Source organism: Zasmidium cellare (genome assembly GCF_010093935.1).
Source record: "Zasmidium cellare ATCC 36951 unplaced genomic scaffold M409scaffold_35, whole genome shotgun sequence".
Lineage (NCBI taxonomy): Eukaryota > Fungi > Ascomycota > Dothideomycetes > Mycosphaerellales > Mycosphaerellaceae > Zasmidium > Zasmidium cellare.
Window position 1 is genome coordinate 312,828 of NW_022986979.1, and position 14,428 is coordinate 327,255.

The 14,428-nt window shown below is 56.3% G+C and overlaps 7 protein-coding genes across 7 annotated transcripts; 4 read left to right on the forward strand and 3 right to left on the reverse strand.

Annotated features, from left to right (window-relative positions):
* Positions 1 to 365: 365 nt before the first annotated feature.
* M409DRAFT_58284 (uncharacterized protein) lies at positions 366 to 2,116 on the forward strand (the record flags this gene model as incomplete). Its single annotated transcript, XM_033813870.1, has 5 exons — positions 366 to 512; positions 573 to 647; positions 706 to 721; positions 781 to 1,210; positions 1,261 to 2,116. 5 exons carry the CDS (start codon positions 366 to 368, stop codon positions 2,114 to 2,116), a joined length of 1,524 nt encoding a protein of 507 aa, XP_033663427.1.
* A 372-nt stretch (positions 2,117 to 2,488) lies between these two features.
* M409DRAFT_69112 (uncharacterized protein) lies at positions 2,489 to 3,474 on the reverse strand (the record flags this gene model as incomplete). Its single annotated transcript, XM_033818135.1, has 3 exons — positions 2,489 to 2,796; positions 2,862 to 2,998; positions 3,074 to 3,474. The coding sequence occupies 3 exons, from the start codon at positions 3,472 to 3,474 to the stop codon at positions 2,489 to 2,491; spliced, it is 846 nt and encodes a 281-aa protein (XP_033663428.1).
* A 603-nt stretch (positions 3,475 to 4,077) lies between these two features.
* On the forward strand, positions 4,078 to 5,088 carry M409DRAFT_58286 (uncharacterized protein; the record flags this gene model as incomplete). Its single annotated transcript, XM_033813871.1, has 4 exons — positions 4,078 to 4,182; positions 4,318 to 4,624; positions 4,662 to 4,879; positions 4,918 to 5,088. The coding sequence occupies 4 exons, from the start codon at positions 4,078 to 4,080 to the stop codon at positions 5,086 to 5,088; spliced, it is 801 nt and encodes a 266-aa protein (XP_033663429.1).
* A 434-nt stretch (positions 5,089 to 5,522) lies between these two features.
* Positions 5,523 to 10,010, reverse strand: M409DRAFT_27163 (uncharacterized protein; the record flags this gene model as incomplete). Its single annotated transcript, XM_033808449.1, has 1 exon — positions 5,523 to 10,010. The coding sequence occupies one exon, from the start codon at positions 10,008 to 10,010 to the stop codon at positions 5,523 to 5,525; it is 4,488 nt and encodes a 1,495-aa protein (XP_033663430.1).
* A 902-nt stretch (positions 10,011 to 10,912) lies between these two features.
* M409DRAFT_27164 (uncharacterized protein) lies at positions 10,913 to 11,527 on the reverse strand (the record flags this gene model as incomplete). The annotated part of the gene is made up of 5 exons (XM_033808450.1): positions 10,913 to 10,938; positions 10,993 to 11,058; positions 11,132 to 11,282; positions 11,428 to 11,442; positions 11,501 to 11,527. 5 exons carry the CDS (start codon positions 11,525 to 11,527, stop codon positions 10,913 to 10,915), a joined length of 285 nt encoding a protein of 94 aa, XP_033663431.1.
* A 156-nt stretch (positions 11,528 to 11,683) lies between these two features.
* M409DRAFT_69115 (uncharacterized protein) lies at positions 11,684 to 12,423 on the forward strand (the record flags this gene model as incomplete). The annotated part of the gene is made up of 3 exons (XM_033818136.1): positions 11,684 to 11,886; positions 11,945 to 12,055; positions 12,114 to 12,423. 3 exons carry the CDS (start codon positions 11,684 to 11,686, stop codon positions 12,421 to 12,423), a joined length of 624 nt encoding a protein of 207 aa, XP_033663432.1.
* A 1,166-nt stretch (positions 12,424 to 13,589) lies between these two features.
* Positions 13,590 to 14,321, forward strand: M409DRAFT_58289 (uncharacterized protein; the record flags this gene model as incomplete). The annotated part of the gene is made up of 1 exon (XM_033813872.1): positions 13,590 to 14,321. One exon carries the CDS (start codon positions 13,590 to 13,592, stop codon positions 14,319 to 14,321), a length of 732 nt encoding a protein of 243 aa, XP_033663433.1.
* Between the last annotated feature and the right edge of the window lie 107 nt (positions 14,322 to 14,428).

The following is a 14,428-nucleotide window of genomic DNA, read 5'->3' on the forward strand; positions in this document are numbered from 1 at the left end:
GCCATGTGGAGGATCCCTGTCAAGGTCTTGGTGGCCCATGGGGAATTCTGCGGAGTAGAGATGGACGGTCGCTGGAGAGGGGACGGTTCTATGAGCGAGCTCTTATCTACGGGCCTGGGCGGGTTTTGTCCACGCCGCACGCACGCGAGGCGACGACGGACTCAGGTTCGGACTATGGCTGGAGTCTTGACCTAGATGGGTGCTGGAGGAGCGAGCTGGCGCGTGGGCGGGTAGGTATAAAGAGGCACGGGTCGGGCTGAGCATGTGAGTGGTTTTTTCTGGGCCTTGTCTCTTTGTTTGTGTTTGACTTTTCTTGTCTGCTTTTCCCCCTTCCTCAGCAGAAGTCTATCCTCTCTTAGCCCAACATGGCAGACGAGGTCAAGGATGGAAGTGCCCTGGAGAAAGAGGTCATCAGCTCGGATGAGAGTTTGAAAGACGTTCCTGGAAAGACTCCTCTGGACGAGCTTCCTGATCCCGATGCTGGGCTGTCAGATGAAGAGAGGAAGGCATTGGTAAGTTGGTACGGATTGACAAGTCTTGAGGATTGCAATGCTGATGATTGGAAATGATAGGACAAGAAGCTCATGCGCAAGGTCGATGCCTGGCTGATCCCATGGCTTTGCCTGCTGTACCTTCTATCGTTTTTGGTACGTATAGCACAGTATATACATAAGACTTGAATTAGCACCTGCTGACCAGTCGTAGGATCGTACAAATATCGGTGGGCTTCTTACCTGTATCTTGCGCAATCTCGCTACATCTATGCTAACTTCAGTACAGGCAACGCACGTCTAGCGGGCATGGAAGAGGATATTGGGATGACAGGTCGTCATGACTACAACAACACCCTGACCATCTTCTTCATCTCATACGCCTTGGCGGAACCCATCACCAACGTCCTCCTCAAGCGTCTGTCCCCACGAGTCTTCTTCACCGGAATCATCCTCATCTGGGGTCTGATCATGACGCTCATGGGCCTTGTCACAAACTACGCAGGTCTGCTCGCCGCTCGATGGTTCTTGGGATTGGCCGAGGCTGGCCTCTTCCCTGGTGTCAACTACTACCTGTCTTGCTGGTACAAACGATCCGAGCTGGGCGTTCGTGCTGCGACGTTCTTCTCGGCTGCCGCTTTGGCAGGTTCTTTTGGCGGGTTATTAGCTGCAGCCATCGCGGAGATGCGAGGAGTCGGTGGAAAAGCCGGATGGGCATGGTATGGAATCAGACAACAAAGACTACGAACATCACTAACCCATCCTCCAGGATCTTCATAATCGAAGGCCTCGCCACCATGTTCGTCGGCGGCTTCTGCTGGTGGATGGTCTTCGACTGGCCCGACACCGCACGCTTCCTCACGCCCGACGAACGCCTGCGCGTCCGCCGCCGCCTCGCCGCCGACAACCAGTCCAGCACGGGCGAAGAATACGACAAGCGCCACGTCATCGCCGCCCTCAAGGACTGGAAGTGCTGGGGCTACGCCCTCATCTACATGGGCAACCTCTGCCCGCTGTATGCCTTCTCCTTATTCCTCCCCACCATCCTCAACGGCATGGGCTACTCCGGCACGAGAGCACAGCTCCTCTCCGTCCCGCCCTACGCCGTCGCGGCCTGCATGACCATCTTCATCGGCTGGCTCGCGGACCGCACGCGCCAGCGCGGGCTCTGCAACATGGGTGTGGTCCTGCTCGCCATCGTGGGCTTCATCATGCTGCTCGCGTCCCAGGACCCCCAGATCCAATACGCCGGCACCTTCCTCGGCGCGGCGGGAATCTACCCGACCATCCCCAACACCCTCTCCTGGGCGTCCAACAACATCGAGGGCGTCTACAAGCGCGGCGTCATCATCGGCATCGTCGTCGGGTGGGGCAATCTCAACGGCGTGGTGTCGAGTAATATCTACCTCTCGGAGGAGAGGCCGCGGTACTGGACGGGCCATGGGACCGTGTTGGCGTATCTGATTGTGTGTTTGTTGGGCGGGACCGTGTTTATGTATACGATGCTGGCGCTGGAGAATCGGAAGAGGAGGAGTGGGAGGCGGGATGGGATGCATGAGGGGATGACGGAGGATGAGATTTGGGTGGCGGGGGATAAGAGGCCGGATTTTATATATACATTGTAAGAGGAAGAATTGATTTTGAGGGGAAGGGGATGGGAAGGGGTGGGGAGGTTGGCTTGGAAAGGATGAGTTGGATTTGATGTGATATTGATTAGATGAGATGAATGGCAACGTTTTTATAAGAAAGAAGTTTGCAGATGTGTAATTTGGCTGTAACACTCATGTTGAATTGAGCGGTGAGTTCAGTATATCGTTAATAACTCTCTCAAAAGGGTACAGAAAAGACCGACGGAACTCAAAACCAAACCATACCAACGCCTCCCCGAACCGAAGCCCAAAACCCTCATTCATGGACAATCTGTTTCATCCCCTGCCCCATCCCCTCCTCCACCCTCCCCTCCCCTCCCCTCCCCACCCCATCCCTTCACAAAACCTCTACAAAACCTCCACCCCACTATCCCCATCCCTCCTAACCGGCTCCCTCACCATAATATCCAACTGCACATTCTCCTTCAACTCCCTCTGCAAAAAGACCTCCTTCCTCAACTCAAACCCGCGGCGCTCGTACATGGCCCGATTCGACGCGTGGCTGCTCTCCAAGTAACACGCCTGGCCGTTGTCGTCGGCCATTTTTGTCACGTATTCGATGGCGGCTTTCGCGTGGCCTTGGCCTTGGGAGCTGGGTTTCGTGCCGATGTAGACGAGGTACCAGGAGGTGGTGTCGCGGGGGCCGAGGACGTGGGCTGTGAGGGGGAGGGGGGTTAGTTGGTGGTGGGTTTGGGGATGAGGGAGGGGGATGGGGAAGTACCTTTGGTGTCGTTGAGCAGAGGGAGGAATTCATCGAAGAAGCGTTTCTTTCCCTCGCGCGAGAGTTGGTAGCTGAGACGCCACATGCCGGAGCGGAGGATGGTGAGGAAGTCGTCCATGTTTTGGCCGGGGGGCATCCTAGAAACACACGTCAATATCGCTATGCAACCACACACCTCTCCCCCATCTGTTAGGAGTTATGTCAAGACTCACCACAACGCCACCGAATCATAATTCGGCCCGGCACAAACCACCAACCCCTTGAGCAGATGCGCATAAGTGATATACTCCATCATCTTGACGTGCAATTCCCACTTCTGCTGCTCAGACCAGTCGCTGCGATCCGGCGTGTGCGTAAAGTACAGACTCGTGTGGTCCTTTCTGAAGGCTTCCGCGAGCGTCGAACCGGCTTGCTTGTACTCGCTCAAAGTCAGGACGCGCACGCTGTTGTTCCCGCTGGGTGTAGTAGTCAGACCATGGCCCTCGTTGATGACTTTGGCGGCGGCGGCAGAGCGGTCGTTCACGCCTAGGTCGGCGGCGACGCTGTCGAGGGCTGCTCGTTCCGCGTCGAGGGATGGAATGATGTTGTTATTGTTGATAGTGATTGACGCCATGTTGGGTGGGTTGATTCCAATCAAGGTTGATTTAAATTCGAATTGTGTTTCGAATTACTTCTACTACTCAGCGGGATGAAGGTGCGGCCTGACTTTTTGGAGATGTCTACGAAATCCGACATCAACTTTCGATGGTCTGCGTGGTTCGTCATGCGGGTGTCGAGGGTATCGTCCAGAGCTGCGGTGGTGGTGGTAAGATGAGTTTGATCGATCCGGCCTTCAAGGTTGGGCTGTGACTGTGGCACTGGCACTGGCAAGAGTGAAATCGATCTGTATCAAAATCTGATCTGGTTGTTCTTCGACACGTTCGAGCACTTGGTTGGGGAGGAAGATCTGTGGGAGATGAATGGTAGACTTGGTAGATAGATGGCTTGCGTGTAGGACAAGCTTGTACTTGGGGCACCCTATCTAGCGGACGTCACCGAAGGACCGCAGTAAATGTGTATGAAGTAGTAGTCGTAGAGATAGCGAAAAGTTCGGCTGTTGTTCTCTGTTGTCAAGAGGAGAGGAGAAAGGGAAGCAGCTGGAGTGAAACGACACTGACCTTGATATACGCAGGTGAGGACGTAACGTCTCGTCCTATCGGAGTGAGACCCCACGCTAATGGCAGCACCTCTTACGCATTCCGGCCCGCAGATAGCGCTGCTCGTGATGCTTCTTGTGGAGGGGAGAGCAGGCGGGCGAAGAGTGGGTGGCCTTGGTGTTCTGGTGCGTGTTTCCCACGGGATGACAGCCACTGCTGTTTGCCCTCGCGGTGGTGATCCAAGACGACTGTCCCTCTTGATGTGGTAGACGACATTCCAAGCAGCTGGCCATGATGTTTGTTGCTGATTGCAGTCACAGCCCTTCGAAACCCGAAGTCCAGATTCACTCGCCTGGACTTTCCTATCACCGTTTAGCTCAGGCCAGCGGGTCTCGGCGCCGTCGAGGTCTTCTCCCTCGTTTCCTCGTGTGTCGATTCGGGATTCCATTGTCGACGTGCTTCGTCTCACGCCCGAGTGTCTGCAAAGCAGATTGGCCGGCGGTTCTTTCCAGCAACCCGTCAGGTACCACCTCTCCGCCTTGTCTGACCTGAGCTCCCGCGTCCGCAACGTGGGATCTCCCTCCTCTGGTGAAACGCCCTCGCAGTCTTTGCCTCGAATACAGCCAAGTCCGTGGTATTGTGTATCTGTGAGACGGTATATCAGATCGATGTCCATCGTGTCGTAGTATCGAGGTTGTTCCGGGTCGAAAGATGGGCCTCGGCGACGGCGGGCCTACTCAGGTGTCTTCGACATCCCGCCAGGCTCCCGGCAAGCGACGACAATGTTCAGGACCCGAAAACGACCTCGCCAGCAAAGGGAGGACGTTCAGCAGTGCAGAGCGTCGGAAAAGTGCTCGTGAGCATCTTCGCGGCCAAGACACCGTGTGCGATGAAGAATGAGATGATACCCGGCGATGCAGATCGACCACAACAACGACAGTAAGAGAGAGAAAGGAACAGAAGAAGGGGATAAGAAAGAGTCGACCGAGTTTCGAGAGGAGATGATGGAGAGGGCGTGTTGGCGAATGGTGCTGTATTACATAGCAGAGGCTTTTAGGGGAGACGAAAAATGCCTCACCTGGTGGTGGTAGCCACACGGACCACGAGCATAATCCGACGACATACACATGATCGGTACGGAATCAAATGTACCTTGACATGACAATCACATGAGACAGCAATGTAATAATGAGTGTGGGAAAAGACTCAATTGTTGTCGACTTTGACTCATCTTAAAGCACTAATAAACGTACAGTGAAAACATCCCATTCAATGCTCCCGTCCCTCCCCTGCTGAAAGCAACGACTGCAACATTGTCTGTAACATCGGAGAGCGCCTTCGCTCCCTTTTGTGTGTGTTTGGGTGTGTTGTCGGTGTAGTCTGCCATGGCAAAAGCAGCATGGCCGACTCAATGTCAGTGAATGTCAAATATCTTCTCACAATTATTTCTCCTCATCGTCCAGCGACTCGCTGCTGCTTTGCAATGCCTGCCTTCGCCCACATGTTTCCGCTCGATAGTAGATGATCAGCCGGACTTGACTGGTGCTGAAGGAGGAGCACCCGAAGTATGGCGTCCACCACGAGGCGATTTGCCCCAAGTCGGCTTTCGACGCTCACTGTTGCTCGCCGATTGACCTTCCTTCACTTCAGCAGAAGCACCGTTGTTGGACGGCTGACGATATGGCTTCTGGTAACCGCTCTTCTTTGAGCCGTCATTCGTTGGCCATTCAGACGTCGCATGGTTGCCTTGCGCATACCCACCCTTGTCGCCCTTCTCTCTCTTGTTGAATCTGATGAATGGCTTCCTGTCTTGGTCGTGACGGGGCTGCCTCTCAGGGGCGCCGGGAGTCATGCACAGCTTGTTGTTCAATCGAGTTCCAGGCACTGTCACGAAGATGCCTTCTGGGTGTTTCCAAAAGCCGAGATCGCTCTGCGTCATAGTATCGACCGGCCTCTGCATCCTGGAGTTGGGAAATTGAAGCAGATTCTTCGCCGTGGACGAATATGTGCTCGTGTCGTAGTGCACACCGCGAGGAACGCGCACCTTTGGCATAGAACCGAAACTGAGTTCCTCATTGAACATTTCGTCGATCGAAGGTTTGGTGACTGCGAGGTTGCCCGGGTCAGCTACAACTCCTCGGTATGGCGGTAGAGAGACAGTAGCACCTCCCGACTGCTCATCCAGCTGCGCTCTGCTAGAGGATGCAACTGCTAGAGCAGGGCCTTGTGCCTTGGGTGGAGTACGTGGAGGAGATGGTGGTGTCTCCGTCTGAACCGCCGTCCGGTTGAACAGGCCATTGAACCGTGCTTGCCAGGCCTCGTTCATAACGATCGGCCGGGCAGCACCAGGTGGGCCCCAGTTCGACGGTGGACGCTGTGGCATGAGGACAGAGCTGTTCTGCTGCAGTGCTGCGGCTTGAGAGGATGGAGAAGCAGGAGGAAGCTTAACCTTTGCCTGCGGCCGGGGCAGCTTAACGTGAGGATGCGACGAGTCTCCTCCTTGGTTAACAGGATGACTCTCGGTCTCTGGAGGCGGTGGTGACTGATCCTTGGACTCAGTAGCTGGAGGCAGTGGCGCTGTTGTGAAGTTTGCGGTGCTCTGATACGGCATCACAGGTGCCTGCTGCACACTTCGAGTGCCAATCGGGGGCTGTTGAGCATGCGAGCCGCCATGGGCTGGGTTCTGCGAGCCATCTGGAATGCGCACGGCACTCTCGTTTGAGGCCTTCCACTGCGCTGGAGAGTTGGTCGGGAAGGGAGCCGATGGTTGCGTCTGCGTTGATGGTGGCGCTGGGCTGTGAGAAGCTACAGGACGAGAGCCGTGCTTGTCATGGACCGTATACTCGGTCGACTCGTAGCGACGTGGACCTCCAAGCGCGCCCTGATCTGCTGACGTCTTCTTAAAGGTCTCTTTGAACCGAGCCTCGGAGGCTTGTGGCTGAGGCAACGGTTGACTCAATTCTTTAGCCCTACGCTCTTGGGCGGCAACTTGGTTCGCAGCGTACTGTGCGGGAAGGCTCTGCGTCGCGCTATTCCACGCTGAGATGGGGTCGGGACGCTGCACGGGCTGCTGAGGTTGCTGAGACTGTGCCTGGGTCCTTGACGGTGGGCCTATAGGACCAGGCGGATGAGGGACCTGTCGGCCGATGCCAGGAGCAGGTGGTACACCATTCAGACGGGCCTGGCCTGCAAATGGGTCAGGACGAGACTCCATGCCTGGTGGAGGGAAGGCACGCTGTTGCTCTGCCACCTGCTGTGGCTGCAAGCTTGGCGACCGTGATTCTTGATTGAAGCCTTGAGGAGAGATTCGAGTGGAGCCAGATGCACGGGGCATGCCCGGAGGTGGCAGCAGTGAAGACGCCTGCTGAGACATTGGAAGCGGCGCAAACGCGCTGCTGCTGTCGAAAGTACCGTTTCCTATGCCTGACGTACCCCACACGCTACTGCTTGGTCCAGTCACTGGCCATGGTGAGAACGTATCGGTGGCGAGGTTTGGCGAACGACCAAAAGCAGGTTGAGGCTTGCGGTCTCCTGGTGACGAGTACGACGACGCTGGGGTCTTGTACTGAGCCGACGACTGCTGGTATGGAGCGCGACCGGCAGCTCTTGGAGACACAGGCCCTCGAGACGTCTGCTTCTGTTGCTCATTCGAAGTGGGACGCTCTGGCAACCCTGCGGGCTGTGGCTTTGGCGGGAACGGTGCGGGCAGCTTGTCGTCAAGCGGAGCTGGCTTTTGCGGTGCCTGACCAGGCGCCGGAGGCAGCGACTGGGATTCCAGCGATGCTGCAGTAGATGCTGAAGCCTCTGCTGGATGCGCAGGCTCAGGTTGCGAGGGTTTGGCATCTGTCGCGGGTGCAGCGTTCGCCTCCTTCTCTCGTGCTTCTTTAGCTGCGGCGGCGGCAGCTGCAGCTTCGGCCTCACGCTCCTTCTTCGACTTGCCAGCGCCTTCCAATGCGGCGAGCTTGGCCTTGAGTCGCTCTTGCTTCTCCGTCTCCGCTCTCTCTTCCTCTTCTTGGCGCCTTTTCTTTGCAAGCTCTCGCTTCTCGCGCATGACACGCTCCTGGACCTTGAGAGCATCTTCCATCGGAGGAGCAGGCTCCACGATCTCAGCTTGAGGAGCAGCAGCAATCTCCGCTCCCTCTTCTGGTTGTGGTGGCATCTGCTGATCCCAGACTGATTGTTGGGGAAATGTTGGCTTGACGGGCTCACCGCGTGCGCTGCGAGGCGATCGCATGTCCTGAGGCGCTTCTGGAGTACCTGAAAGCTCAGGACGTTGATTCATCGACATGCGTCTGCCAGGTGGCATACTGCCCTGGCTCACACTTGAGCCCCGTCTACGGCCCCAGCCGCCATCCATTTGCGAAGACGTCCGTGATTGGAAAGCTGCTGATGGTTCTGCGGGAGATGCGGCAGATGGGCGCTGCAAGACCGCAGGCTTGCGGAAGGAAGAGTCTGGCTTGATTGAGCTCCGTCTGCCCTCAGGAGCAGGCTCATAGCGACCGTTTGTAGAATTGAACAGCTCACGCGTGCCACCTTCTCCATCTCTCCAAGATCGATCAAAGGTGTCTGCCGCAATTTCTCGTGCAGGCAGTGGCTGAGATTGGTCATAGGCGCGAGCATCTTGAGTGGCCAGGGGAGCACGCACTGGCGGCTGTTGCTGGATGGGCGGGTTGATAGGCGATACGGAATCGACTTTTGGTACAGGTGCCCAGGGCGACTTCGCGGGAGCAGGCGCAGGGCTCTTAGCCTTCAAGGACGGCTTGTCACCTGAAGCCAGAGCAGGCGACTGCTCATTCTGCTTGGCTTGGATCGCGGCAACACCAGGCTTGAGGATCTTCATGGCCTGCTCCGGTCGAGAGCTCTTGAGAGATAGAGTAGGCCGAGTACCTTCAGCTGGCTTAGCTGGTTGCGGAACTTCTGGCTTCTGCTCCGGTTGAGCGTCCTTCGAAGGTACCGCATCTTGTGGCGTGATGCTTGACTTTGTTCCATCCATCCATACCACAGTCTCTGGGGCCCAATCGTCCTCATCATCATCAATATCTGCCCACTTTGACTCTTTTCCACCCTCGTCGGTCTGCAAACGTGTAGCCAAGTGGATTCCGTACTGTTGCTTCAACTCTTCATCCGTGAACTGCTTGGGCGGCGGTGGCTGAACGGGACGGTTCTTATTCCAGACCTTGCTCGCGTCTGGACCAGTCGGCCCCTCTCCTGTGCGCTTGCTCTGCAGGCTGGCCAGAGAAGCACCAGTCTTCGCGACCAGTCGAGGCCTCGACGACGGCTGCATGATTGCTGCTGCCACAGGACTTGGCTTCTCCCCAACTTTGGGGGCCACTGGCGCTGCTGGCGCAATCTTGTTCATGAAATTCTTGGTGGCAGTGATCTTGCTGAACGTGGTCGGCTTCTTCACGGAGTTGGTGCGAGTATGGTGGTGTCCGTCCTTCTTTTCAGACGCATCTCCCCGGCTGTTGTCTGTGTCGGAGTTGATGCTAACATCCACTGACACATCGGCGTTGCTCCTGTCGTCTCTCACATCTCCCTGACTTGCGTCATCACGAATGCCGTTAACAAGATCAGAGCCTGCGCCTGACTTTCCGTCCACATGGTTGGCTGAGGGATGCGCGTGATCGTCTACGGCCGCGATCGCAGCATCACCAGCACTTGGTTCTGCGGCGTTCTTGGTCGCATCAGATCCAGCCAGGCTGTCGTCGGTGGGCGGATCGGCGGCGGACTTCGAGAACTCGGGTCGCGCGGAGGTGGTTTCGGCGTTGGCGGGGGGTTGGGTGCCACTGAGGGCGGCGTCGGTGGTGGGTGTAGTCGCAGCGATGTCAACCAGCGGCGAACCGCCGGTCGACTGGGAGTTGCTTACCACATTGTGGCCACTCTGCTCTGCCATCACAGTCTTGGGGTCTGCGGAAACGCAAGATGGGTTGTCAGAAAGAGTTGCTGGGAGTAGAGCTGCATTGAAAGAAGCAGGCGGTTGTGGTGGTGAGTCTGAACAGAACTCGGACGGCATCCTTTCCGCCGCGCGCTCTGTGAGTGGGAGTCGCTGGGCGACGGAGTCACGCGACGGCCTCCAGATGCTCTTGCCGAGAAGGGGAACAGCAGAAAGGGAGAAAGGGAGTCAGTACCTAGAGTCAGAAGGAGCCTGGTGCCGCCACGGCGAATGCGATACGGCTTCGGACTGGGACAGGCTGTTGCGCCTGCGCTGAAGAGTTGGAAGAGGTGCGGTCGCGGCGTCGGATTCGAGGGTTGCGCTCGGTGAGGTCTGATTAAATCAGAGCGGGACTCCGGCGGGGATTGGCGCGGAGGAGGGAGGTAGGGTGCGCGCGGTGCGGTGTTGGGTGGTGGAGGCGTGTTGTGTCGCTGCGTCTCGTTTCCCAGCCGTCGTCAAAGGGAGCTTGACCATGCCACGTGACACGCCGCAGTCAGCTAAGCGAGTCACCGGCAAGGATCCTGCATCTGCACCGAGGGATGCAGTACACAGTGGTAAGGGGCTAGTAACGAGTCGTAATAATCACAGAAGAATCACAGTTCAAGAATGAGTCCTTTCAACCAATCCTTTCCCACACGGTGAAGCCTACAGTCATGTAGCACAGTAAGAAACGAGTATCACGTGATCGTTTACCAACTCTCACTCATAGTCCCAAGGATCTTATTTCGTGGTTGAGGAAGACCATGGAGTGCTTTCCATTCGACCTCGATTTCTCTGCAGAGTGATTTCCACATCCGACGACATCGTGGCAGCATCCACACGTTTGATCCGAGAGGGAGAGGAAACACGGAACACAGATGGCGTGTTAACAAAGGAGACTCTTCAGCCCCGAAGTACTTCGGATCTTCTTATATATACACGTGATCTGTCCTCTGATACTTCGCCGTCCTCATCTATCGCATCTCGATCTCGTCTTGGCCTCCCTAGTGGGCGTTGTTCTTGTGGTGACCTGCATCCCATTAGCTTCTCCATCTTCCCAATTCTTCTTCTCCTGTAAACTCACGGAGATGGAAGTAGTAGTTCTGAGCGTATCCAAGAAGAATCAGAGCGCCGACCGCGTGCACAATTGCTGCCATATCCGTTAGCCTCTTCCTCTCTTCTCCTGTCTCGGTATTCTCTTCTCGAGCCCGGTCGTAACGTACGCATTGGAGAAGCCTTCGAGCCCATGTACCTGTACTGGTACCACTGGGCGAAACCCCGTGCCTTGGGCTCTGGGGCAGCGCCGCGTGGGAGCTTCTCGTAGAAACCGACGACATTTTGCATGCGCGCGGCATCGGCAGCGCCGCCGATGGCCTGTATACCCATATATTAGCTTTCCATATCTTCTAAAAGTCCCTAGTAACATGTTCGAGAGGTTTTCGGCGGGTTTGGGGCGATTCGAGGGCTCGGGGAGTGTCTAGGTGCTGGTCGGAGGAGATGAGGTCAGGGAGCGACGTACGTTGGGTGAGGCAACCTGCGCATGTCTGGTCAGCATTTTCATACACAGATTCAAGCGCCTTGTGCTATATTACCTTTGGAGGGATGATCGAGGACACCATGGCTGCTGTGTGGTAGGTCGGATGTGGTCTGGAGCAGAGAGTGATGCCGTCGTGAAGTCGAAGCCAATGCGAGCAGCGGGAACACCCGCAACGCTCCCAAGCACTCGAGTTACCGCTGACCACATCGCCTTCACTCTCCCCTACACCCACAAAACCATGGCATCTCTACGAACGGCGGCAGCATTGCGTGCTGTATCGCTCAGACCAGCTCTCTCACAACGCGTCCCAGCGCTGGCACGATTCCAATCGCAGAACACCGACTCTTCGAAGCACCAATTGACCACCGCCGAAGATGCACCACTCCAGAACCAGCCCTCTCACAACCCCGATTGGAATGTCGCAACAGACTACAGGACATCGTAAGAGCCACCAGGAGGAAGCTTGTGAAGTGGAACTGGTACTAAAGGGACAATCTAGCAACTTCTCCCCTGTCCCAATCCGCGTCATGGATGGCAGTGAACCAGGTGTCGATACTCCTGCTGCAGTCCTCTCAGGCGCACCCGTAGAGCTCCAAGCACGAACAGTCCGGTAACTACACATTGTACCAGACCCATCCCACAAGCCCAACTAACCACTCCCTCCACAGCATCTACAAGCCCGCCAAACCCGCCACACAATCCGGCGACTGGCACGGCCACCACTGGCGAATGGACTGGGATCCTCTTTCCAAAGGCCACCGCTGGGAGAACCCCCTCATGGGCTGGCAATCCTCCGCCGATTTCATGCAAGGCACCCACCTGAACTTCGAGAGCAAGGAAGATGCGATCCGATTCGCCAACAAGCAGGGGTATGAGTTCTTTGTCCAGGAGCCGAATGAGAGGAAGATTTTACCCAAGGCGTATGCGGACCAGTTTGTGCACAGTCCGAAGAAGTTGAAGCAGGTTAGGACGAAGTAGATGAGGTTGGGCAAGGCACGGGTTAAGAGCATGGCCCTGTGGAGTTCCTGGTATTGTACATATGTCATGGTATGGGATACTTCGAGCCGATGGGCCCGGAGCGAGATCTCTTGGTGTCCTCACATTGGCTGCGTCCTGTTTTCACCTCCGGATACTCAGGAAAGAGACGTTCTGCACAGAGCACAAATGCACATCCACATATACAGATAATGTGCATGCCACTGACTTGTGTGACGTTCTAGCGAGTATATCGAGCCTGGCCATGGAGGAAGTCCACGAATAGGATCTCGCTCGTTGAAATCGAACGTTCGTTCCCGTTACTCGCAAGCTGTCCAAGCAGTTCGAAGACCGATCAGGGGCGTGGTCGCCTCGAGAGACATCGGAGCATGTGACTGTCTCTCGCCTGCAGGTGGAGAATTTCCCGGTTAGATGTCCCGCTCAGAATCGATCATTCATCCCCAGAACTCGCAAGCCTTCCAAGGCACCCGAGAAGCCATCTCAAGCTCAGTCACTTGCAGAGATGAGGGAGATAAAGGCTGCCGGTGGTGAACTTCACACAAGATGACCCGCTCAAATCGCGCTGCCATCCCCGTTACTTGCAAGACGACTGAGCAGTTCGAAGTGCGATCGGGAGCCTAGTCGCCTGGAGAGACTGAGGATGTGACAATTCCTCACATTCGACTTTGAGCGGGTGGTGAGGGCAATTTCCACCAGACTTGAAATACTGAAGCTCATGATAAGTAATTACCACACTGCTGGTTGGCTGCTGGCGCCATGTGAAAGCTACACACACGAAAAGGGAGCGCTATGAAAATTCGCTGCGTGGCACTGCGCTGACAATTATCACCAGAAGCCCAGGTAATACTATATCCCAGCTGCCCCTATGGTCCTGCCGTGAAAAAATACTCTCTTCTCAGAAATCTTGCCGCCATCCCCAGCATCAAAAGGGTCAGCAACAACCCCATATCCACCACAGCAGCCTAGACGATCGCCAGGTTCCTGGGATAGTAGGATAAATCTCCTGCCCACAGATGTGAAAATGCCTCGAAGGATCACGGCTCCGTCCCCTTATAAGTCACAGGCCCGCACGCCTTTCTAGGATTCCCAGTTCTCACATCACATCAAGCCTTCTTCACATCAACAAGCAAAGTATCATCACACACACAATGAAGTACTCCAACCTCTTCACCCTCTTGCTTGCTGGCTCCGCCTTCGCGGGGCCAACAAAGCCCACCGCAACCCCTTCCGCCCGCGTCGAGTACTGGACGGAGAAGGGAGAGATGCTGCCTCACCGCGTCGTCAGTGCCACGCACACCGTGTGGCCTACGGATGGGGTTAGCATCTCTCCCTCTCGCCACCACATCCCCGGGCCAGGGCCAGCTTCCCTCATCTGGGAGCGCGAGGAGGCCCACAAGACTCTCAGCACGGTCTACGTGACAAAGCCCGTCCACAAGAGCGACCTCTCCCCCGGCGTCGAGATCATCGGCCGCGCCACCGTGACGCCCGCGCCAACCCCCGTCCTCGACCGCCGCACCGCGAAGAAGAAGGACAAAAAGAAGAAAAAGGACAAAAAGAAGCACGGCGACGGCGACGAGGACATCAAGGACGGCAAGGAGCACGGCAAGAAGCCCACCAAGACGAAGCACCCCAACGACAACGAGGACGGCACCCCGGACGACCTCTGCAGCCCCGCCTGGAAGAAGCGCTTCATGCACCGCTGGAACGGCAACAAGATCGCCCTGCACCATGCCATGGCCAAGTACTGCGGCAATCGCGAGTGGAAGGGCCATCTGGAGGATGAGTGCGACGGCTACAATGATCCTGAGGTCGCGGACGATGAGTCGGTGTGTACGGTTGATCCGAAGGGCGTGCCGGTTGGGGCGGAAGGGGGGCCATGATGGGTGATGGAGGGGATGTTCTGCGGGATTTTTCTTTTTTCGCGAGGTGGATTTTCTGGGTTATGTTCTCGAGGGCGATGGATGGATGACTGCCGTGTGAGAAGATG